At 39.1% G+C, this 22,837-nt stretch overlaps 2 protein-coding genes across 8 annotated transcripts in view; one reads left to right on the plus strand and one right to left on the minus strand.

The window, feature by feature from the left end:
- Positions 1 to 2,198: 2,198 nt before the first annotated feature.
- brd7 (bromodomain containing 7) lies at positions 2,199 to 9,932 on the plus strand. 2 transcript variants are annotated; one of them, XM_041984148.1, is made up of 17 exons: positions 2,199 to 2,323; positions 2,700 to 2,893; positions 3,005 to 3,095; positions 3,184 to 3,241; positions 3,425 to 3,569; positions 3,807 to 3,917; positions 4,942 to 5,111; positions 5,823 to 5,937; positions 6,179 to 6,254; positions 6,624 to 6,731; positions 6,834 to 6,969; positions 7,593 to 7,704; positions 7,801 to 7,845; positions 8,620 to 8,698; positions 9,026 to 9,169; positions 9,522 to 9,653; positions 9,750 to 9,932. In XM_041984148.1, exons 1-17 carry the CDS (start codon positions 2,275 to 2,277, stop codon positions 9,779 to 9,781), a joined length of 1,797 nt encoding a protein of 598 aa, XP_041840082.1. In that variant the 5' UTR covers positions 2,199 to 2,274; the 3' UTR covers positions 9,782 to 9,932. The 2 variants fall into 2 exon arrangements, with proteins under 2 accessions (XP_041840082.1, XP_041840073.1); XM_041984139.1 differs by having other exon boundaries at positions 9,755 to 9,932.
- A 38-nt stretch (positions 9,933 to 9,970) lies between these two features.
- adcy7 (adenylate cyclase 7) overlaps positions 9,971 to 22,837 on the minus strand; it is a 77,993-nt gene continuing 65,126 nt past the window's right edge. For all 6 annotated transcript variants that reach the window (XM_041984095.1, XM_041984109.1, XM_041984119.1 and 3 more), the window contains 13 exons: positions 19,923 to 19,992; positions 19,706 to 19,803; positions 19,472 to 19,556; positions 17,342 to 17,479; positions 17,135 to 17,188; positions 16,648 to 16,844; positions 16,103 to 16,220; positions 15,794 to 15,952; positions 14,958 to 15,104; positions 14,703 to 14,810; positions 14,443 to 14,557; positions 12,484 to 12,608; positions 9,971 to 12,125 (listed from right to left, as the gene is read on the minus strand). In XM_041984095.1, coding sequence (XP_041840029.1) covers positions 11,979 to 12,125; positions 12,484 to 12,608; positions 14,443 to 14,557; positions 14,703 to 14,810; positions 14,958 to 15,104; positions 15,794 to 15,952; positions 16,103 to 16,220; positions 16,648 to 16,844; positions 17,135 to 17,188; positions 17,342 to 17,479; positions 19,472 to 19,556; positions 19,706 to 19,803; positions 19,923 to 19,992 — 1,561 coding nt within the window. In that variant the 3' untranslated portion in view covers positions 9,971 to 11,978. The remainder of the gene's footprint in view (positions 12,126 to 12,483; positions 12,609 to 14,442; positions 14,558 to 14,702; positions 14,811 to 14,957; positions 15,105 to 15,793; positions 15,953 to 16,102; positions 16,221 to 16,647; positions 16,845 to 17,134; positions 17,189 to 17,341; positions 17,480 to 19,471; positions 19,557 to 19,705; positions 19,804 to 19,922; positions 19,993 to 22,837) is intronic.

A 22,837-nucleotide genomic window follows, 5' to 3' on the forward strand; every position in this document is an offset into this window, starting at 1 on the left:
AATATGGAAGATAAGACACATAGAAACATCTCTGACCAGCATGTGCTTGACAACATTTTCCAACTTAAGTCAAACTTCATTGTCCCAAAACTTTAGAGAAAAAAAAATCTTTAATGACTGCAGTGTTCTGGTTTAGTCCAAACACCACATTTTATCTAAAATGCTGGTTCAGTCAGCCCATGTGTGAGACAGATAAAACTGTTCAAAGCCAGCTTTTGTTATGCCTATTTGTATTTTTGTTGTGTGTATGTGCAAACACAAAAACATGCCAGTTCCATCCTGTCTGCAGAGGGGGAAGCGGTTTCCCATGGTTTTGTTGGGACACTGCTTTTATGTGGAAACAGTCTCTGGGTCCCTGTACCCCCTCTGTTGTGACAGAGGATAATGAATTTCACAACATCTGCCATTTGTTAACCCCATTTGGTGTAACTGATCTCCTTTTAATCCATGGACTTCCAACACGTGTGCAGCTCCGTAGCTGGACTGAAGCAGTTGGATCCCACGGCCTCTGTGGAGCTGTAGAGGGGAAGACGGTCCAGATAAATCTGTACAGGACACAAACTTTTAACTGTTAAATTCATTGTGGGTTCCTACTTGTTCTGGTCTAGGGTGATTGACTGAGTGATTGTGGTGAAATTCCCCATAAATGGTTGTACATTGATGACTACTGAGAATGTGAATATGAAAGTTAACTGGACCTTCCAGGATCTGAAGTCACTCAAAATGTAAAGTTTCAAGAACTTGTGTGTGTGCGTTGAATTTTATACCTTGTCTATTATTTTTCTCCTTAAACTTGATTTTCAAATATATGAAATTAATAATATGTCCATCAGAGTACCAGTCAGATATTCCAAATGTATGTGAAGCATGCACTATGAGGCTGGTATTTCATAACACAGATCAGAACATAACTTGTTGGGTATGGGTTTGCTCCGATAGCAGACTCGAATATCAACAGACTGTCAGAAACACCTCTTCATGTGAAGACAGGAATGGCTGAAATGATGAATTCAGTCAATCTTCATTCCTTTCAAACCTTCTGCCCCCATCCTTTGCCCTTTTCATAAAACCTGGAATGTGCTTCAAAGAATGTACACTATCTTTCTTCCATGAATAAAACATCTGTCATTCATCAGCCAGTACAATGTGCGCCGATTTAACAGAGCATAACAGCTCTGCAAGGCAAGCAGACAGAAGGACAGACAGACAGGCAGGCAGGCAAGCAAGCTCTGGACTCTACAGTCCTGTGAAGCTCAAATCCAACTAAGTGTCACTGATTTCCCTTTGGAAATTAGACTGGTTAATTTGGACAAGATTCTGTGAATTCACTTTTGAATTAAAGCTACAAAAGAGGCCATAGATGCAAAGGTATGTTAGCTAATACACAACATGAATGTCTAAGAGAAGGCTGTCTAAAGACAATTTCACACCTGCACTCCAGCCCTGAAATTTCCATTTTCCACAGTGAGATGTATGTGGAAACACTGCTGTCCGCATCATATAGATGGGACTTTGAACAAACTTTACCCAGCCAGCTCTGTATTACGAAGTTTGGAAATGTGTAAATGAGCTCATTTGTGAATGAAACAGGTAATTGTCTGGAGAATTCACCACAAGTGTGTGTATGCACTAGAAATGTATGCTACTTAATTTATTTTCCTGCTGTTTGTATGCTGCATTTTACTAATATGTCAGCATTGCTAATATGTCCTAACACATGTAGTATTTATTTAACAATGCAAATGAAGAGGAAGTAACATTATAATGGGTGAGCCTAATCTGCCACCCTTGCTGTGTACAGTCAGTTTAATTATCAGACCTACATGTTTTGACTTGCGGTCCTCATCAGGGTAATCGTTTCCCCTTTACTATGTTGCTTGGTAGCAGTGAAGTTGAACTAATTTCCGTTATTCTGCTTTTGCTTACTAACAGAAGAATATACAGGCATCCCAAGTTAAATGGATTTACCAGTGCACTGGCACATGAACTCCTGGTCTTCTTGATGAGTGTTGTTTATTTAAACCGAGGAATAGCATTTAAATTCGAGATTAAACGAAGATATTATCAGAAATACTGTTCTGCTGAGCCAACACCAGAACTGAAGTTTAATTTAAAGTCTTTTCCGCCACCTCCCGGCTGGAAGGGTGTCGGTAATGTCATATGTAATTACCGCCAAACCGATAGATGGCGCTAAAAGTTTTCTCCACTCCCAGTTAGTCTTTCCGCTACCATCTGTTTAGCTCTACTGGCCGGTGCCTGATCAAAATACAAACAATGGGAAAGAAGCACAAAAAGCACAAATCCGAAAAACACGGATATGAAGGTATTTTGCTTCAGTCAATTCGACCATTTATCCACATAAACCGTTTATTTATTAGTTTTTAAACAAATAGACTGGACTTCTTGTTTGCCGCTTGGTAACCGTTTTGGTACAGTGTTAGGTAGCTAAGTTAACTGGTTTGTTCGCTAACTATCCCTATGCTAATCAAGATATCGAACTGATTTCAGTGTGCGTTAAATTAATACACTGGGATCCAATAACAGGTTAGCAACAAGAGAATGAAATACACCGTCGAGCTAGAGTTGCGCGATAACAGTTAGCTTGTAGTGCTAATGACATCCCTGAGCTGTCAAGGATCTGTTAGCACAGTGAGCTAACCTGACCTTTTCATGCATATTGATTGATTATTTGCTTACAGAATATGGAGAGAAACCACTGAAGATCGTGCTGAAAGTGTCCGGGAACGAAGTGACGACGGGAAGCTCGAGCTTAGACACTTTTTATGATGAACAAACCGCGGACTCCGACAAACCCAAAGACAAGAAGAAGAAGAAAAAGAAGGATAAAGACAGGAGCTTCGGGACACCAGAGGATGATAAAGGAAAGAAAAGGGTAAAGTCTTTAAAGACACCTATTCATTTGAGGTAGAAGAGAAGGGGGAATGTGTAATTCTCTAAAAGCGTGCATTTTGTTTTTATTGACTTCTTTTTTCTTCAATGTTAGATGACTAAGAAGAAAAAAGGACAGGATGGAGAAAATGATGACAGAGAGCAGCGAAGAACTCCTATTCGTACAGAGCTGGATAAATTGGAAGGTAGTGTTAAAAATACCCACAGTTTATTTGAAGATGTATGCTTAAGCCTTCTCTAAAATGTGGATGAATTTATTGTTCTTTGTTGCAGCAAAAGAGCAGACTCCTTTGCAGGAAGCTTTGAACCAGCTCATCAGGCAGCTTCAAAGGTGAAGCTCTGGTCACCTATTGACCCTGGATAATTTTGGATCAGATATTTCATGTAGAGCAGCAAATCCTCTTACAACATGAGGAATTGTTCTAACTATCCACGCATGATGGGTTTTGCTGTTTATGTAGTGTTTAGTGTATTTTTGGTGTGACTGCGACTAAAGACCATGTTTGGTTTACAGGAAAGACCCCAGTGCTTTCTTCTCATTTCCGGTGACAGACCTTATTGCTCCTGGCTACTCTTTGATTATTAAACGCCCTATGGACTTCAGCACAATGAAGGAAAAAGTAAAGAAAGAGTGCTACCGGTCCTTGGATGAACTCAAAGTATGTAAATCATTGTTTGAGACATTTATAAATCCATTTTGGAAGAACCTAAATATAACTAAAACCTCTTAAGTACTGCTCATGTTGGTGAATGTCAAACCAAAACAACATCTCTGGTTGCCAGGCATTACTTCTGTCATGCTGAAAAGGTTTTAGCATATTTTGAAAGTGTTTTAATTCATAGATATTGCTTTGTTCTCTGACGAATGTTTGACATCAGATGTGTTGTTGCTGCAGATGGATTTCAGGATTATGTGTGAAAATGCCATGATTTACAACAAACCGGAGACAATCTACCATAAAGCAGCTCGAAAGCTGTTACACTCTGGTATGAAGATCCTGAGCCAGGTAACTCAAAGCAACATTTCTTTTTGTTATCACTTCACCACATGCTTAGAATTCCCCACTATGTACTAAATACATATTTTGATATTCATCTTTTGCTGCTTGTGGGTTTTTCACAAGATGCCAAGCCTGTTTGCTTCAGATGCTAACAGATGACTTTTTAATAGTGATACCTGGTTATTTTATTTATATATGTATGTATATATATATATATATATATATATATATATATATATATATATGTGTGTGTATATATATATATATATATATATATATATGTATATATACACACACACACACACTTCTAATTCAAATCTAGATAGCGTTTACATAAATAGATCTATGTGTGCCAGAAGATGTCAGTGTTTTATCATGATGTTAAACCCTATAAAGTGGTGGTTTTCCTGTCTCACTAAAGTTACATGTACTATTCGGTTTTGAGCTCCTGTTTTTGTTCATTTAAGTGACAGGCTTAATCTACAGTGAAACATTTGAGCATTTAAAAGTTGGAGAGCACAGAAAGCTCGCTGGCAACCAATGCAAGCACTTAATTCTAAACTATCTACTTTTACATAGTTTTTATATTATTTGATGATTTAATTTCAGCCATTGGAAATTGTATTTTAACCAGTTTCAGGACTGGGGAGGTAAAATCATTCAAATAAATGTTTTCTGACAGGAATTATCATATTGGTGTTTAGGATTAAGGATTGCTGTGGAGGATAGAAGTGACTAAATCTTACTGAAACATGATGTGCTGACTTAATTATGATTTTGTAGGTTTTGTATTATTTTCTGCATTCTGACACAAGTTTGATTTTTGTTTTAAAAATGTGTAATGTGTTCTTTCTTGTAATAGCAGGATTATTTTTTGCTTTGTGCTTCACGTTGAGTTTGCGCATGTTGAACAAAACTAGATTAGGTTTTTGTAATGACACATGGGGGCAGTTGCAGACATCAAATTATCTTTCAAAGGATTGCTTTTCTTTTCTAAGTGAGGGGAAAAAATATTCTATCTCTCCAACAGGAAAGGTTGGACAGCCTGAAGCAGAGCATAGACTTCATGTCTGGCCTTGACCCCTCTGCCAAACAGCCATTAAAGACTGAGGACCAAGGGGGCACAAGCCTGGACCAAAGTAAGGAGGGACCCACAAGCACGGAGAACAGCGAGCGCTCCCAGACGCCCAGCACACCCAGGTGCTTTAACTTGTTGACGTCACGCAAGGCCAATGATATCCATAGTTACACACTCGGTACCTCAAACCCTTGATGTGACAACCGGCCTGTTGCAAATGTCTCTATTTGAAGTGGAGGATGAAATGGTCTACATCACAGTCATACTTGTAAAGCTGAGTGAACTAATCAGAACCAGCATGTATTATGTTGACGAAGACAGGTTCCCACACAGATATTAAACAGTTTGGTTTCCCTTGAGCTTGACTCTTGTGTGTTTTGGTTTTTTACTGTGAAGCTAGAGTCAGAGAATGTGAGGAATGTCCAACAACATGCTGGGTCTTGTTTACTCTCATGGCTGTAGATCCTCTACATCAGCTTCACGTCCTGATAGAACAGAAGCTGTTGAGTGAAATTGCTTGTTTGAAAATGAGTCACCACCAGAGAAACAGACTCGGAAAGCTTTTTACCATGCTGCTTTTCATTCAGCTATCTTACAGGAAAAATCTTGATGACGTTTATTGGCGTCAGAAAAAGCATACAGGAAGGTGAAGTGTGCAATAAAAGCAGCATGTAGGTGGTTAATCAAAAGAAAAGCACATGCACATTTCCTCCCTGCTGCATTTTGTGCACATTTTTAATTTTTTTTTTTTGTTGTCACTACAAAGTGAAAACCTTTTGGTCCATGGTCAGAGTGTCTCATCTGCCATTTCTCAATTTATGTTTCATTTGCAGACAGGACAAAGACTCCAAGGACGAAGCAGCAAAGGCAGAGCAGGAGCTTGAGGAAATGCGCAAGGTCATCGAAGAGTCTGGAGGAAAGCTGACAAACAGAGTGCTGCAGTCTGATGTAAGAAATCAGGAATGAGCTCAAGAAAGGCTTTTTTTTTTTTTCATCACTGCATCAAATTTTACAAACACTGTAATTTTTAAATGCCAACATGCGAACAGAAGAAGTTAACATGACCCATTGAGCTGTGATGGTTATGAGTATGGTCCCTTCATGTGTTTCTAAAAAGACATTCTCATATTCAGAAGGCGATTTGTTTTTTTTTTTGCATGCAGTGGTTGACAGTTTACTTGTCTTGTAGTTGGAGTTTGCACGGCGGAGGTCCGATGGCTCCACCACTCTCGGTATCCTCAACCCAGCTGATCCAGCAGCAGGAGGTGAGCCTGTTTGGAAAGTTTAAATATTCACTCAAAATTATGTGGTACCTGATCCATACTACGAAACAAAGCTGCAAATAAGCTCTCTTTTTAACCTAATAAAAGCCATTTTAAAGCCGAGATTACAACAGTTCAGCTTTAATATTAAAAGATTTAAATAGGTTTTCTCAGCTATTTGCAATCTTGTGATTGCAGCTACTAACAAACATGTTGAGCTTACCACAGAATCTCAGATATTACAATGGTAGTCTGCTGATTATTTAGGAAATATTTGGCAGACTACCTGAAAATGAACATAATGTTTAGATGCAAGCAAAGGCTTGAGAGCTTAAGAAATGTGCTAAAAGGTCTGATTGTGGGCTGCTGCAGATGCTGGTTACTGTCCTGTGAAACTTGGCATGATGTCCAATCGGCTGCAGAATGGCGTGAACACACTGCAGGGTTTCAGGGAGGACAAGAGGAACAGGATCACCCCTGGTACTGTGCTGCTCCAACCCCCTCTACCCTCCTAATGTTCCTAATATCTAAGGCTCATATAGCAAATAATGAGCTTTCTTGTGTGTAACACCCCCGCCACAGTGTCCTACATTAACTACGGGCCGTTCACCTCATACGGACCCACCTACGACTCCAGCTTCGCCAACATCAGCAAGGACGACTCTGACCTCATCTACTCTTTCTATGGAGAGGAGTCCAGTCTGCAGGGCTCAGACAGGTATGTACAGCATGACCACAAGCACACTCGAGCTCTGGGGGGATTTACGCATAACGTCATTTGAGGCATTCCTGACTGATTACTTTCCAGATGTTCTTCTTTTTTACTGGGTTGACTCAGTCTAGAGGAGGTGAGCTGCCAGCTGTAGATGCTGCCGGACAGTGGATACAGCTGAGGTTTACTGCGTCTCACATGACTCAAAATATTCAGGGTTAAATAAGCAAATTGTGAAATAATGAGGAAAATGTATGAATAAAAGAAACACTTGTTAAATAGAAGCTATTTGGATTCTTTCCCTTTTAAGTTATATGTTTGTATGTTTTTGTCTTTATGGCTTGGACCATGACAGTGGTTTTAGTTACTGCTTGGTGTCTCCTGTTGTTTCCTGGAAGCGTTTTCTTTTTTGTGGAAAAGCACGCTTGACTTTGTTTTTAGATGTAGGGGAAAGTATGATTAGTTGGCAGCATGTCCCCGCATGTCACTGTCTCGCTGTGTAGAAGATTAATTTATTTCCTGGAAGTTTCAGCAGTGTTTTTATACAACAACTTGATCTAGGTGTTTTAATGCTGCCTCGGGTTAGAAAATAGTTGTGTACCAAACGTGCTTTTATGTTTGCTTGGCAGCTTGTCAGAGTTCCTGGCCAAATCAGACGAGTACATGTACAAACTGGCAGACAATCTTCTGGATGCAATGACCAGTGGAGAGCATTCAAGAACCCTGAAGGAGACAGCGGTTGTAAGCATTTCTTACTACAGATTTTAGCAGCACAAAATGGAAAATAATTGCAGTTGATGAGGTAAAAAGTAATTGTCTTTTTTGTCATTTTCACAGGCAGAGGAGCCAGCAAATCCACAAGAGGACAAAGGTGACATGGAGGTGAGAGTCTGTGATAAAAGTCCATTCAGTCTTAAGCTGTAAACAGCTCGTGCACATTCTTTTTTTTTTTTTTTTTTTTTTTTTTTTTTTTACACAAGATCATTCAGTGCAGTAGAAATGGAAATGGACATCAACAAGTGTAGAATGACAAGAGTCAGCGTGTGCTATGTAACACAAAACCGGAGCCAATCATCCTCATCAGCTCCTGCTGTGCTGCTGCTTTAGTGGAAAGCCTGTCACGTGTTCTTGCATTACACCCTGTATGAGGATCCTTCATTTAATTTGTGTTATAGATGGCCTCTGCTGATGGTTTCTGTATCAACCAGCTGTGTCAACATAGCAGGGGCCTGCCGTTAGCTGTGATCCATCCTCACATGGAAAGAACATTTCCCTTCAAGACACAGTGGTGCTGCTCATTCAAGGTCTGCAGTTGGGGAAAATTTGGAGAGGACTGTGTTTTCTTTCACCACTGGCTGCAGAGCTGAATCGCTCCTCAGAGCAGCAGAGGAAACCAAAACTCTGGCCCCCATCATCTGACACACAGCAACCTTCTGTGCTTGCTGTTTGCTGTTGTTGGCTGTTCACCAATTTACTCTCATCCCAGTCGTTGCAATTGTTGATTAGGTTTGATCTTATTCGAATGAAGAAGCAGCGTGGCAAAAAAAAAAAAAAGACTTCAAAAGGGCTGAATGTTCCCTGAATGCATCAGATGTCCAGTGTGAAATGCATTATCTAATCTAATCAAACATGTTGTTTCCTCTCTGTCTCTCATAGGTCGAGTCTGAATCATCCAGCAGGCTGAACTTGCTGCGCTCTGCTACGGGCCTGCAGATGACCAAGAAGCTAACTGGGGGTAGATCCTCTCACTGTTTACACTCAGAGCTCCAACTAACTTCATATTAAATAGTTGGTCCTTGGGTCTTTAAAAGTCTTACAAAAAAACCCAAAACAAAACAAACCCAAAAACACTGTAACATCTCTAATGTGTTGCAGTTGTAATTCTAGTTTAACTAATTAACATGTTCTGCTCACATCATCAATTAACTTTATGGCAGCACTGATGCTGGTGTGACTGTATGAAGAATAGACGTTCATGTGTAACCAGCAGTGATGGAGGTAACCATGAGGTACATGTAACTGGAGAAACCCAGAGGAAGTAATAACAGTGTGTCCATTACAGAGGCCCTACACTTCCAGCAGAAACTGGATGAGACTACAAAGCTCCTACGTGACTTGCAGGAAGTACAGAAGGAACGTCTGAGTGCCAAGCAGCCTCCAAACATGATCTGCTTGCTGGCCCCAACTGCCAAGGAGCTGGAGCTGGGTAAGAGCCTCTCAATGCATGGGCCCCTTTGTTCTCAGACTCAAGCCTTGCCACCAGCTGTAGACCTCAAACAGCCCTTCATTTACCTCCTCAGTATTCATCTTACACAGGTGTGGTTTGTCTGGCAGTTTAAAACAAGAATTTGCAGTCAGACAGTGATCTGATTTATATCACTGGGGAACTCTGTTACAGAAATATAAGAGGTTTCTCAATTTTGATGTAATAAGTGCGAATATTTCCAAACCTGCACTTCCCAGGAAAAGCTTGATCTGTGTAACCTCCCTTTCACAACCTCATGACTAAAACAACATTGTCTGCTGTCTTCATTATGTCCATTTTCATACCTCTACAGCTGAGAAGGTGACAGGAAATCTGGCTGCGCTGACTGGTCAAGTAGCCCCATGTGACGTCAGCAGTATTTATGGCATCAGGAAGGCCATGGGCATCGCTGTACCTCCTGAGCCCCTCATAGACCTCTCAACAGGTAAAACACCTGCTGTACAGAAAAGCCACACCGAATGTAACGTATAGGAATGCTGTAAACGATTTAAAATGTCCAACATGCTTTCCATGTTTTTAGTGCAGGAAACAAGCGACCCAATGGAGACGTAGTCCTTCAGTCCAGATGCGGTTCCACTTGTTGCTGTAAAATGATGCTCCAACCTCTCTCATTCTGTTTATTAACTTAAGTTTTGTACAAAAGGTTTTTTTTTTGTGTGAAATTTGTATGCATTTCAATCAATAAACCTTTTTTTTATGAAAATGTTGCAGTTTCTTAAGTGTTAATATGCAAGAACCAGACTTAGGAAAACATTTATTACATTTTGTAACTGTACAAAAGTCAATGTCACATTTGTTCACAGAAAGACCAATACATTATTATTCCTGTTATTATTATTATGTATTAATTACAGACAAGATGTTGGTCTTGGATAAGGCAACAAAACAAATCAAGATTTAGAGCCACAGAGAACGATCCAGATCAGTTCAGGACATAATCTGAGCTGGAGCCAGAAAAACACATTTACAGCATACAGGTTGTTGGATCACATTAAAGACATGCATCACAGATTTCACCTGTTCTAGCACGTATTGAAACAGGCAGCCAAACAATATTTATTTTAATCTGATCAGGATAATCAGATGGAATACATTCATCAAGCAAACTTATCCATCTCCTTCTAAAACTTAGTATTTACAGTCATGTGACAAAGAAAACTTGAATTTTACATTTCATGACAGTAAATAACGCGTCATAAAATTATGTAAATGCACCTTTAGATGAACAGGAACAAGACAGCGTTTGCTGCTAATCAAATGCAACTGATTGAGTGATCATCAGCAAGCAGAAGTTCACTGCTTTCCCTCCCCGCTCCGTTCTTTTTCAGCATGTATCCTTGGCTTAAAATTATGGTGCTTGTTGACCCCTCTGCTTTAGGTTTTTCCTTCCTGTTAAGAGGGAGTTTTCCTCTCCACTGTCACCGCCACAGTGAATCGTCAAGATGGGAACCGAATCAGAGAGAAGACTTATAGTTCGTCCCCTCAGATAGGCAGTCATTCTTTATGAATTTGTTTAAATGACCTGAGTTATTATAAATTGGCCTCATATGGATCATATAATGAATTTCTTTTGAACAGATTATAATTGGACTACAATGAATTATAATGAATTGGACTGCGTCTGCTAAATTGCCTTGACATTACACCGTGAACTGGCGCTATACAAATAAAGCTGAATTGATCTGGAGCATTCAGATGTGTAAGCACAATGCTAAGGAGGAAAGACATCAGCAATAGTCTTAGAGGAGTTACTGCCCATCAACCTGGGAAGAGATATAAGGCTATTTCCAATCAATGTGGAGTCCACTGTACAGTGAAAAGGGTTTTTCAAAACCAGAAAACATTTCAGACGACTGCCCATCTTTCCAGTCCTGGTTATTTTGCAGACAGACGACCTGAACGACTGGCTGTTTTTAGGTTACTTGTTGGCTTAGTTTCTGCAAAATAAATGACTGATATGTCAGGTTCTGTTCACCTGAGGTTGTATTTACCTGGTAAATGTCCTGATATGAAAAAAAACTCTTAATTAAATTTAACACATGGCTGTTTTATGTGTTATATTTAAAAAGTTGTGGTAGTAGCTTACTAAAAGCAAGATGTGAACACAAACTTAAAGGGTGCCTAATTCTTAATCAGAATATGAATAAAGATTTGCAACTTTGCCAGAGAGTGGAACTCCTTTTTGTTTGCTGAATTTGTTCTGTGTAAGGGAGCAAGAGGATTTTCCTGATATGTTTTTCTTTAGCAAGGGTCCTTATACACTGGAACAGCTCAGTTCAAACACTTTCTATTGCCTTGCTCATTATACAGTAACAGAGTGAAGCATTCATTGCTTTTCAAACAGGAAAACAAGATGGTTTTCAAATATTGATCTTTTCAACTTTAAAGGACCAATGGCCATCTTCATAAACAACCATATTTGTTTTTAATATAATACTTATTCTTTTCTATCTTGAGTTAGAGACAGAAAAGAAGTACAAAAGTAACATATCACTGGACGTCAATGTGTTCGTGAATAGTAAAACACGGGGGTTACACATACCGATCTTCTCAATCATCTTCTGATCTGACTTAAAGGTCCAACATGACATCCACCACACAGTGATGTAACAGTTGCTCTAAATCCTTTTTCTTTCAGTAACATCACATAGTTGCATTAAAGTCAGGCCTGTGATGTGCAGAAGTCTGTAAACGTTTGACTTGTGTGCATAAGTCCGTCTCCAGTTCTGTTGGCTGTGGCCAGCAGGCCTCAGCTCAGCCCCATACCTTGCTGCTTGCTCATGTCAGTGCACACAAAGAAAGTCTTCAGCTCCCCTTTCCCCTTGACATCGATGAGACCTCGACACTCACATGAGTAACCCAGGTTCTGCAGCACGCCAGAAGTTTCTTCTGTTACCTGGAAGTAAAGCAAAGAGGCAGAGCTGCAGCGGAAAGATGCACAATTTTAACTACAAACGTACAATAGATCTCTTTTTTTTAATTGGGACCTTCCTTACAGCAAAATTTTCTGTCACAGCAAACTCCAGAAGCATTATTACGCTTATTAACCAACAAGTGAAAATGATACCCAGCAGTGCGGCCCTGTAGCTCTGACACATCCATAAAATAAACATTAAAATAAATATTGAACTTTGTATCTTTAACTACGACTTTATTATTAAGACTTTATAATTACAGGGCAAAGCTAAAGAGGAGTTTACAGACCAACAACTCAAAGACAGTTGTTTGCATCCATTGGTCTGTGCTGAATGTACCTGGATTTTTCCCAGCTCCCCAGTGCTCTCCATTCTACTGGCTACATTGACTGTGTTGCCCCAGATATCATACTGGGGTTTTCTTGCGCCGATCACACCAGCTATCACTGGTCCGTGATTAATTCCTGTAGGGAAAAATAAACAAAACAACAACAAAAAGGTATTTTAACTCGGTAATTTCTGAACAGTGTGATGTTCAGAAAGGATGAAGCATAAATTTGAATGAGAAAATTTCTGAGGCCAATAAGCACGTCAGCCTGAATTAAGAAGAAAACATTTTTCTTAGATTCACACAAATGTATGTAAGCATATTACATTCACTTGAAAACTAAAAAGATCTGTTTTTCTGAATTAACAAGATAATAGTAAAAAAAAAATGCTGCTGTGTTTTACAAGCTAATGAGCACTGCTGGTCGGCATTATTAACAAATCATTAATTTAGGCACACACGATAAATTCAACTTGTCTCAATACAAGCACTGTAAACCAGAAAAAAATATTTGAGCTTGACCAATACTAATATTTTTCAAGAGCTTACTTTACTGCTCTCTGTGAGAGCATTAAATCTAAAGCTGGCTTTTGTGCAGATGTGCCTTAATGAAAAAGGTTCATACAATAACATTTTAAGTCTTTTACAGCCACACTTGAAGGTTTGCTGTTTTAAAAATTAAATCCAAATTTTAAAATCTATTTAAAGAACATCAGCAGGTGTTAAAGTGAGTTTCTAGTTTGAGTGAGTTTTCTGTCATTGTTCAAAAGGAAACACATTGTTTAGAAAAGAAGTGGGAAAACAGCTGAGCCTGTTTTAGTTAACAAATCTGAAAATTCAAGTAAACAATGGAGTCATTAAAAACTAACAACTGAGCTCTGGATAGACAAACAACTGCAAAATAATTACATGTCTAAAAAATATATGAAACTAATGAGATGTTTTGGTGATCAAGTACAACATTAAATAAAAATGTAAATCAGAAATAAGCATAAGCCTGTTTTCATTTGATGGAGCCCATCATCAGAGTTTGGTAGATACATTTAAGCATGAATTACAGCACTGACAGTCTTTAAGTCTGTTGTCTTTTTCTGGCACGAATAAGAAATCATTAACTAATTGCTTTTGGGAGCTTCTGTGGAGTGCAGTTCTGAAATGTGATCATTTTGAAAATATCTGGGAAATTCATGATGGGATGTGAGCTCCACTGCAACTAAAGTCCCTTTAAGTAACAAGTAAACAAAGAAAGAACCAAGATTATTCCACCAGACCCGACTTTAATGTGCAGAACGAGACCTGAGAAAAAAATCTAGTGGAAACATCATTCCTGTAAGAAGAGTTCTGTGTTAAACTCTCAGTACATTTTGTGGCCAAGCAACCAAGTCCTAAAGCAGAGACATGGACAGAGACAGCAGTCTGATATGGAAAACGTTTGCCACTCAGTAAGATATTTCAGTGTTTATGTACATTTTTATCTCCCAAATAATGTAAATGTTTTCACAAAAACTTGTATCCAAGATGTCTGCTTAGAATCAGCTGTCTGGACTGAAGACACAACAGAGAAAAGTTAAGGTTTCCCACATTCTCAAAGAGGATTTGTTCCTGCCTCTTCTTTTGATTGTATTTCTTTTACATAATTGATGTACTTTAGTTGGTACATCATGGTAGTTTATCCTCAATCTTCAAAGATGTCAGAGAGTCACTATAAACCAAATGAATTATAAAGACAAGTTCACGATGGAGAAGTTGGTTTAGCTTTGACTAGAGGTGACAGTCTGCAACAACATAACTGAATGTCAGTGAAAGCTACTGCTCAGACAACAAGAGAATTAAATAGACAATAACCAGGGTAACCAAGGAAACAAGTGGAGTTATTGTGCCAGCCGTAACGGAGCCAGAATGAAGTGCAAAGCTGTATTCATTCAATGAAAGATTTATGTTGAGCCTGCCAAACAGCTGAGCACACTCACCCACACGAAGCCTGAAGCTGTTGAAGGAATGTCTGTTGATGCCATCCAACTTGCCCATCATAGCAATGGCAAACTCCACCATGATACCTATCTGGGCCGGTTGCCTTTCTCTGTCCTGAAAGAACATTCACATTAGAGTCAACAGAACATCACTGATGCATACATACTGTCTTTTAAATTAATGAAGTGTGGTCAGGTGTTCTTTGAAACAATTGGTCTGACCCTAGTCTGACCCTGCTCTGAAGCACAAACCAACCCACCTGATTGTTCTCCTGACCAGGGGTCCCACTAAGCCCTGCGGCAGCCATGTAAGTGCTGCCAATTGTCTTGATCTTCTCCACACCACTGAACTTTGGTTTGGACAGCAGCTGTAAGGTAAGATGAAAACAAACTGAGCATGCATTATTTCTTCCTGCAGATATTAACCATGCCGCCGTCCCCTGTGGTTAACATTTGAAATGTGTATCTCAGAGAAGTACTTGGGTGGAAACCCTTCCCATCTTTGTCCTCCTGACCTCGTCAAAGTCGGCGATGATCTCGTTGAGGAGCCTCAGGCATTCCAGGCCTTCCTTGTTAATATCACACTCGGTGTAAAATTCTTTGAAATCTGGCACCGAGGCGAACATCACACACACACAGTCATAGGACTGATAGTAGAGGTCCTGTTGCAGGAAAAAAGGGGGGAAATCACTGTTTTTATGTTAAATTCATGAGGCAACTTCTGAGTTGAAACTAAAAAGATAGTTAACTGTTTTTGGCTGAATTTGAACAATAATGTTCAAAATGGTTCGTTGAAGCCAATAATTTATGCATAAGATATTGTAGAGCATTAGCACACAGAGCCACTTTTGACAAATGGTGAGCTTTGGAATATGTCCAGTATGATAATCAGTGTCATTTTCCACTATCACGATAACATTATAGCCAGCAGTAACCTGATAGCTTCGACCATTTTGCACCATGAATGGATGCAGTGTCATGTTACACTGAGGTTTTTGGACCTGATGCCATTAGAATGACTTCAATATATTTTAAAACTGACCGTACATCTTAAAACACACCCAAACATACTGCTGGAAACAATGGCTCACAATCCTGATAAATATGAAATCACTAAAACTTACTTCTTATTACAGAAAAATGTAAAACAATCAACTCGCACACAGTGATGGTGAAACATAGCAATGGCAGTGTTTAGTTTGGGTTAAAAAATTTTTAACTCTTGTAGTACATGATGGGTGGTTTACTATTTTTTTATTTTAACTGCTCCTCATCTATTATCAGTCAGCACCTAGCAACCAGATGGCATGTTAGCTCGCGAGTTTCAACCAAAACCCTGTGGAAATCTCACCTCATTCTTTTTATTCTCCCCAACAAACAGAGCTGCCACGTGGGCTGGCAGCACGTTTTCCAACAGCAAGCGGTTCAGGTTCTCCCTCGTCTCAATCTCATCCTGCTCTGTGTGGTTCTTGTACTTCAGCAAAAAGTCCTGGCGAAAGCAGTTCTCGTTCTGAGAAGCAGAAAGCCAGTGAAATTAGAACAGGCAACCAAATAAACTGTTATAATGGATGTGAACATTTTCATTTTGTCTGCTTGGAATGTGAGGGATAAAAACGAGAAAGACATTTAATGAGAGAAAAGTGGCAGAAACTTTCAGTACCTGTTGTGAGATGATGAGCATGGTAACGAGGAACAGCGTGATGTATATGCAGCTCATAACCTGAGGGTGTTTTACCAGCCCTAAACAGTCCAGGATTATTTTGAATTCATCCTCACCACTGCAGAACAAACAAAAACATTTGTCATCCTTGATTTTACCCTGAAATACATATTCAGTACATGACCATTCAGTTTAAACCTTCAAGTCCTACTGTGTCGCAAAAAAAACAAAAAAAAACGCTTGTCATTCCCACTTGGGTACTTACAGGGTTCAACAGAAATGAACATCTCTGAGGATATTGTGGTTTCCACCACCAGAACTTAATAGTACATATACTTAACTGAACTAATGTACTGAAGGAAAATCATTACATGAAATACATGATCTGTTATGAGCTGATAGGTGCTGCACTATCATAGTGAGAAAAGCAATTCTCAAACATGCAACAGAAGATGATGATTTCTCCATGTTTGCATATTTGTATTAGAGTAACGTTTAAACAAGAGGAAACTGAACACCAAGAAGATATCTGCATTCTGTCCCACCTGCTGAAGTTACAGCTGCCGTTGATCTGACCACCAAAGGAATTTCCATAGTACTCAAAGAGGTCCTTCCTGGTACTGAGGATGATGACGTAGTACGCCGTGGAGGCCACGGTGAGGAAGAGCACTTTGAGCTCAAAACTCACCCTGAGAAAGACTCCGCATGCAATAAGTGACAGGATACAGCAGTATACAGAGTACTGTGGGACAGAGAGAGGATAAACATGGATATGTGGCAACTACACAAGGCACACCTTAGCTAATTAACTGCAATATAGTGTGTACACATTCTACACAAATAAATAAAAGCTATAACACAATTTATGACACAATCATAAACTTGCAAGCACAAATGATGACATTTTAGTATTTTTTCCAACAAAATCTAAATTGCTATGTCTGAGTTAATAGTAGTTATTATGTATAATTAATGAAGCATTACCACATTAATCTACGTATCAGAGCTTTAGTAAATAAATCAGTTACTCACAGGCAAACAGAAGAGGTCAGCCACATCCTCTTCCTCACGTTTCGGGACAAAGCACTGTGGAGTGTTAAAAAACAATTTGACTGACAAGTAAGCACTGGACAACGTGCTTTGAAGTCTGGCATGGCATCTACGAAGTGTAGGCCAGCCAGAAATAGTAGCAGACATAAGGGTCTTCTCTTCACTCTCAAATTGTGAGCATAGTCTTACCAGGTTGAACATTGCCAAGATAATGATGACCGTTGTAGTGATGGTTGCCAGAGGGAGGCGCACACATGGTCGTTTAACCACCGCCTCTGAAACCGCTGGCAGCCACTGACACCTTGACAGCTTCTCTGGAAACAGGCGCTGTCAAGAGAAGTGAGGTAGAAAGAGAGAAAAGATAGGTTTACACATGTTCATGGAGCATGTGACTACTGTGCAGTCATATCGAGACTCGCCATGACTCCCAGTCGACTACTTCCAAAGTAAGATTCTGTGTGAGTGGTGAAAACTGCCTGTGAAGGACTGAATGTCAGATGCCATCTGCCATGTCAGTCAGGTACACTAGCTTGAGAGCTGCAGTGCTGTAAAGCAGTTGAGCTTCTGAGATATTTTCACACAGGCTAATTCTGGTAAAGCGAAACACTTAGACTATGTACACGCCGCTCAAATACATTTCACCCTTCCCTTAATTTACCAACCATTTGCACACTGTCATATATTTGTCTTGCATATTTGACCTATGGACCTTTTAAGCCTGTTTCGGACATGCGCTGCTCTCCATTAAACTGGTGACAACATGTAAGTGCCTAACAAAATTTCCTGGCAAGGTCAAACCTAGTAAAATACGTATCACTTTCAACATGCCACAAGCATGACCTGAAAAAGTCACATTAACAGACAGACATGCACAGTGGTGACGGGTTAATTTAACACATGATCAGCTGGCTTAGAGGAACATTAACTCTAACTAGACAGTGTTGTCTAAATATCATCATATAAGTTGTCTTTTTAACTGGATAAGCTAAATGAAGGAGAAAAAACCTAAAAAGTTTTTGCGCTGCAGCTTCTGCTCTCTGACCATATATCAGTTTTTTCAACTCCTCATATCCACTGCCTTTTTGTTTGATGCAATAAAGTGTTTGCTAGCTTGATAAAAATGTCTATGTTAAAACAACATGAGAAAAGTGTAACTCTGGAACGACATACGAAATGCTTGTGTTTCAGCCTCAGTAAGTAAAAGATCCTGTTTTGTCTGATGCTAATATAACGAATTAGCTTTGACTAATGAAAGAACACACCAGTTATTATCTTTATTTTTTAACATCAACCATTCTATAGGTTTAAGGATGTAAAAAAAAGAAAAACTAACGCTTTAACCTGCTTTCATAAACATCTGTTGTGTTTTTGCATAACTCCTGTGTGTTTGACACCATATCATGAACTGACATGACATGTTTTTGTTAGAAAACTGATTCTTCAATGACTTTCCTGATATACCTAGCTTGATTTTTGGCCCAATCGCATACATACAGCAAACTATTGTGGCTCTGGACAGTTAACAGATATGTCTGAATCAAGCTGCAAGGTAAATAACAGAAAAGTGACCAAGTTGTTTCTTCAAAGGATTGATGAAACCGTCAATGTAATGTGTCCAATGTCTGAAATTGGCTTTTTAAAATTTCCCTAAGAGTATTAAAGACAATCATTTTTGTTGTCCACTCACAAACTGAGACAAGAAACACCTTCATCTTGTCTATCATAAATTACCAAAATATCTAGCAGTGTGAAACATCAAAACAATCAATTTTACATTCAAACATGAAAAATATAACATCAAGCACGTCATGTTCCTTTTAAGTTCAATGTTCCTTTTAGCATAAAACTAGCTCCTCCACAAAGATGTAAAATATGGAGATGGATTGTCAAACAATGTTTGTGACGTGAAGTCTTTGCATTTATTGTGGAATAATATAGATAGAAAGCATAAATGAGGCTATTGCTATTATCACAGGGCCAGTAAAATTTCATTTTCCATTAAGACCTGCATTATTACAGTATTCTTTTGTGTGGCCTGCAGTGGAAGAACATAACATGTGATTTTTCCTCTAATGCACAAAGAAAAATGCAGTTAATTGAATATTACCGAGGAGAAAAATACTTGAATCATGCACATGTAATGCAGGACAGGGCCAGGCTTTTAAGACTTTAAAACATGTTATCTGGAAAGATAACTACTCTATACAGTTGGATTTTCTGCCTGTTGGGCTGCCTTTTGTAAAAAAAAAAAAAAAAAAAAAGACACCTGAAAAAAAAAAGCAAAACACTGCATGCAAAGGAGAGACCCAACATACTGACCTGTAGGTGACCTGCATAACAGATGGCCAGTGTCAGCAGCAAAACACAAACCAACACTCCAAATGAAATCCCCAACATCTGTCGCCTAACAGAGACAAAACCGGTGTCAAAATCAGCCTCCTGTCTTCTTTGTTCTTTATCCAAAACAACACATCTCAGAACAAAAAACAAAAAGAAGGCAGACTCAATGAGAAAAGACGGACTTAAATAATAGCAATTGTTAGTTATGCTCACTCCTTTGTGACTAGCATCTGAATGAAAAAGATACAGAAGAAGATGAAGGTTGCACAGCCCACGTAGTGTTTGAACATTGGCAAATCCAGGGCTCGGTACTAAGAGGAGGAAAAACAGAACACAACTTTACCTCATATTCTGTATCATCACAGGAGTGGACAGATATGAAAATGTAGAAATATAAATGATTTTAGTGACCTTTCCAGGTCAAACCAACCTGTTTTTCCAGATCTTTCTTTGGAAACCACAGAGCTAAACTGCCACTTTCTTCAGACTTGGACCACTGCCTGAGTGAAAAGAAGAAAAAAGCAAAAGTTGGAGAAAGAAACAACACAGAAAGAATGAAGTAATAGTTGCCTTGACATTTGAGGTGTCACCAACTTAACAATCTGCACTGTGCTTGATTTAAAGTGTAGATGAGTCCTGGATCACATGAGGCATCAACAGCAGCTCAACAGCTGACACTTAGTGTAATTATGTGACACAACAAGAGGAGTGTTTTTGGAATATACTGAACTGGAGTATGTAGTATCATTACAAAGAGATTATCTTTTGAAGAATCAACTTGTTTGAACGAAAATATCTTAATAAACCAGCTGAATGTTTTTGTTACCTGTCTGTAACAGACCTTTGATGCAACTAATGATCCAGGTTAAACACTTGGATCAATAGTCCAAAACTATTGATCCCCTGCCTTCATACCTGTTCTTTCCTCACCTTCTTATCATAAACTGGGATACTTTGAACTTAAATTGATCTGACATCCTTTACACATGCAGGTTTTCATCATACAGTGGCTAGTAGAAGTGTTCACTGGTATATGGAGAGATATGGAGTAGATGGACTTAATTCAAAGTATATGAAGTTTTTTCCCCCCCGTTTTCTTCTTTTTGCCTAAAAACTCTTTCATTTAAGTAGATTTAAGGGTATAAATATATATATATATAAATTAATATTTAAATACACATTGGTGAAGTGAAAGAAAAAAAAGAAAAAAGATTTCTGCCTTGCACCTCTTCTGGCATGTCTCGAAGACATGAAAGCCTGGTTGGCCCTAAACTTTTTATATAGGAAAAAACTAAAGTGATGGTGTTTGGTCCCAGTAGCTTTGTGAACCCTCCTCTGTTGACTTGGGTCCTTTGGCAGGTTTCTTAAAGCCAACAGTCTCAAACTTGGGTTTTAAGGTGGACAGTGATTTTAAGTTGGATCGGCAAATCAGCTCTGTAGTGAAGTCCTGCTTTTTCCACATTAGACAGCTAGCTAAGGTCAAACCTTTTCTTACACAACAGCACTTTGAAACAGTAATACATGCCTTCATTACATCTCGGCTGAATTACTGTAACTGTCTTTATTTTGGGGTTAGCCAGTCCTCCCTCGCACGTCTCCAGTTGATGCAAAATGCAGCCACACGCCTCCTAACTGGAATCTGTAAGAGGGAGCACATAACTCCCATCCTGGCCTCCCTCCACTGGCTGCCAGTGAACTACAGAGTTCATTTTAAGATTCTTTTCTTTTTTTTTTATATTTAAATGGTCTGACCCCTCCTTACCTCTGAAGCCAGACCTACTCCAGCCCTCGCTCCTGCTCAGTGCCTCGAGTCAGCAGACCTGCTGCTCCTAGACGTACCGAGGTCCAAACAGAAGCTCAGAGGGGTCAGAGTTTTTTCAGTTGCCGGTCCAAAACTGTGAATGAGCTTCCCCTCCACACTAAACAAGCTTCCTCACTGTCCTTTTTTAAAACCCATCTTAAAATCCATTTTTATTCTTTGGCTTTCAGCCCAGCATGAGACTCTATGCGTGTTTCTATTTTATTGTGCTGTGGTTTGTCTAATTTATTGGTTTTATTTATTGGTTATTCTTTTTAATCTATTTATTCTTTTAAAATTGTTTATTGCTTTTTGCTGGTTTTAAAGCTATGAACAATTATTATATTATTTACTTCCCTGTTAACTGTTGGTTTTTTTGTGTTGCTTTGTCTATCTTCAGAAGTGATATAATTAGTTACACAAGGTTCACCTATGTGCATTTAAAGTGTCACGTGATTTCATTATAAATACACCTGTTCTGAAAGGTCCCCAGAGTCTGCAGCAACACTACTATGGTGTGACCCTTACTAACAACAGAAAATACCATGGACTGCTATTAAACATGTCGTAACACGTTGAAAGACTATGGCATCACAACAGACTTGCCTGGAGAGGGAGTCACAGACTGGGCAAGGATGACATTAACCAGAGTCAGCAAACAGATCAAAGGAACTGGAAAGCTCCATAGCAGAGACTGCTGTATTTATAGGACTACTATAAGCTCTAAACTACACAGAGCTAGGGATTTACAGAATAATAGCCAGAAAAAAGCCATAGACTATAGAGATGTTAACCAAAAGACATGTGGGAGGCTCCCTAAACATGCTTTAGTAGGTCCTCTGTTCAGATGAGACAAAAAGTGAACCTTTTGACCATCAAACTGGTCAGAATTGAAGGAATCATGGATTATGCGAAATTTTGGGAATTTCTTGAAGACAGCCTGTTTTGGTCATCCAGGGGTTTGAGGCTGGGATGGAGGTTCACCTTCCATCAGGACAATGACAATGACTCTGAGCACACTGAGCAATGTCAACACTTGTAAAGTACTTTTAGCTTTAGTACAGCTTTAGCTTAGCTGAGATACCTGCACACACTTATCAATTCAATCTGCACCTTTCATCTGTTTAAGGATGGCCTGTTTTCCATCTTCTGCAGAATGATATTCACATCATTTTACAATTCTGTTGTCATTGAGGGAAACTCTTGCATTGTCACCCACAAATGTAACACTGTAAACCAAAGTCCTATGAAAACACCAAAGTCCAAACCTCTTTTAAAGCAGTTTAATATCTATAGCCATCACACAACAGCAGGTATAAAATGCATGTAATCCAAGGCCTCTAATTTAAAATAGGGCACATGTATTACACAAGAACTATTACAGAAACCATTTTATTAATACTAATATATCAAAAATCATCAAACACAAAAGTAAGGTCAGGCAGGATGCAAAAGTATGTGTTGCTTGGTGTTTTTCTCAACATAACACAGGTTAACTGGTCCCAATTCTAGTGTTTAACAGTTCAATCAGCCTGGATAACACAACT

This window comes from Melanotaenia boesemani, chromosome 1 (assembly GCF_017639745.1).
Source record: "Melanotaenia boesemani isolate fMelBoe1 chromosome 1, fMelBoe1.pri, whole genome shotgun sequence".
Taxonomy (NCBI): Eukaryota; Metazoa; Chordata; class Actinopteri; order Atheriniformes; family Melanotaeniidae; genus Melanotaenia; species Melanotaenia boesemani.

What these genes read in the sequence shown, in the direction of transcription:
- brd7 (XM_041984139.1), top strand. Translation starts at nt 2,275, where the DNA reads ATGGGAAAGAAGCACAAAAAGCACAAATCCGAAAAACACGGATATGAA. An exon ending in AGTCTGCAGGGCTCAGACAG is followed by an intron (nt 6,970 to 7,592) that starts GTATGTACAGCA and finishes TTTGCTTGGCAG; the next exon opens with CTTGTCAGAGTTCCTGGCCA. An exon ending in CCTCATAGACCTCTCAACAG is followed by an intron (nt 9,654 to 9,754) that starts GTAAAACACCTG and finishes TTTTTAGTGCAG; the next exon opens with GAAACAAGCGACCCAATGGA.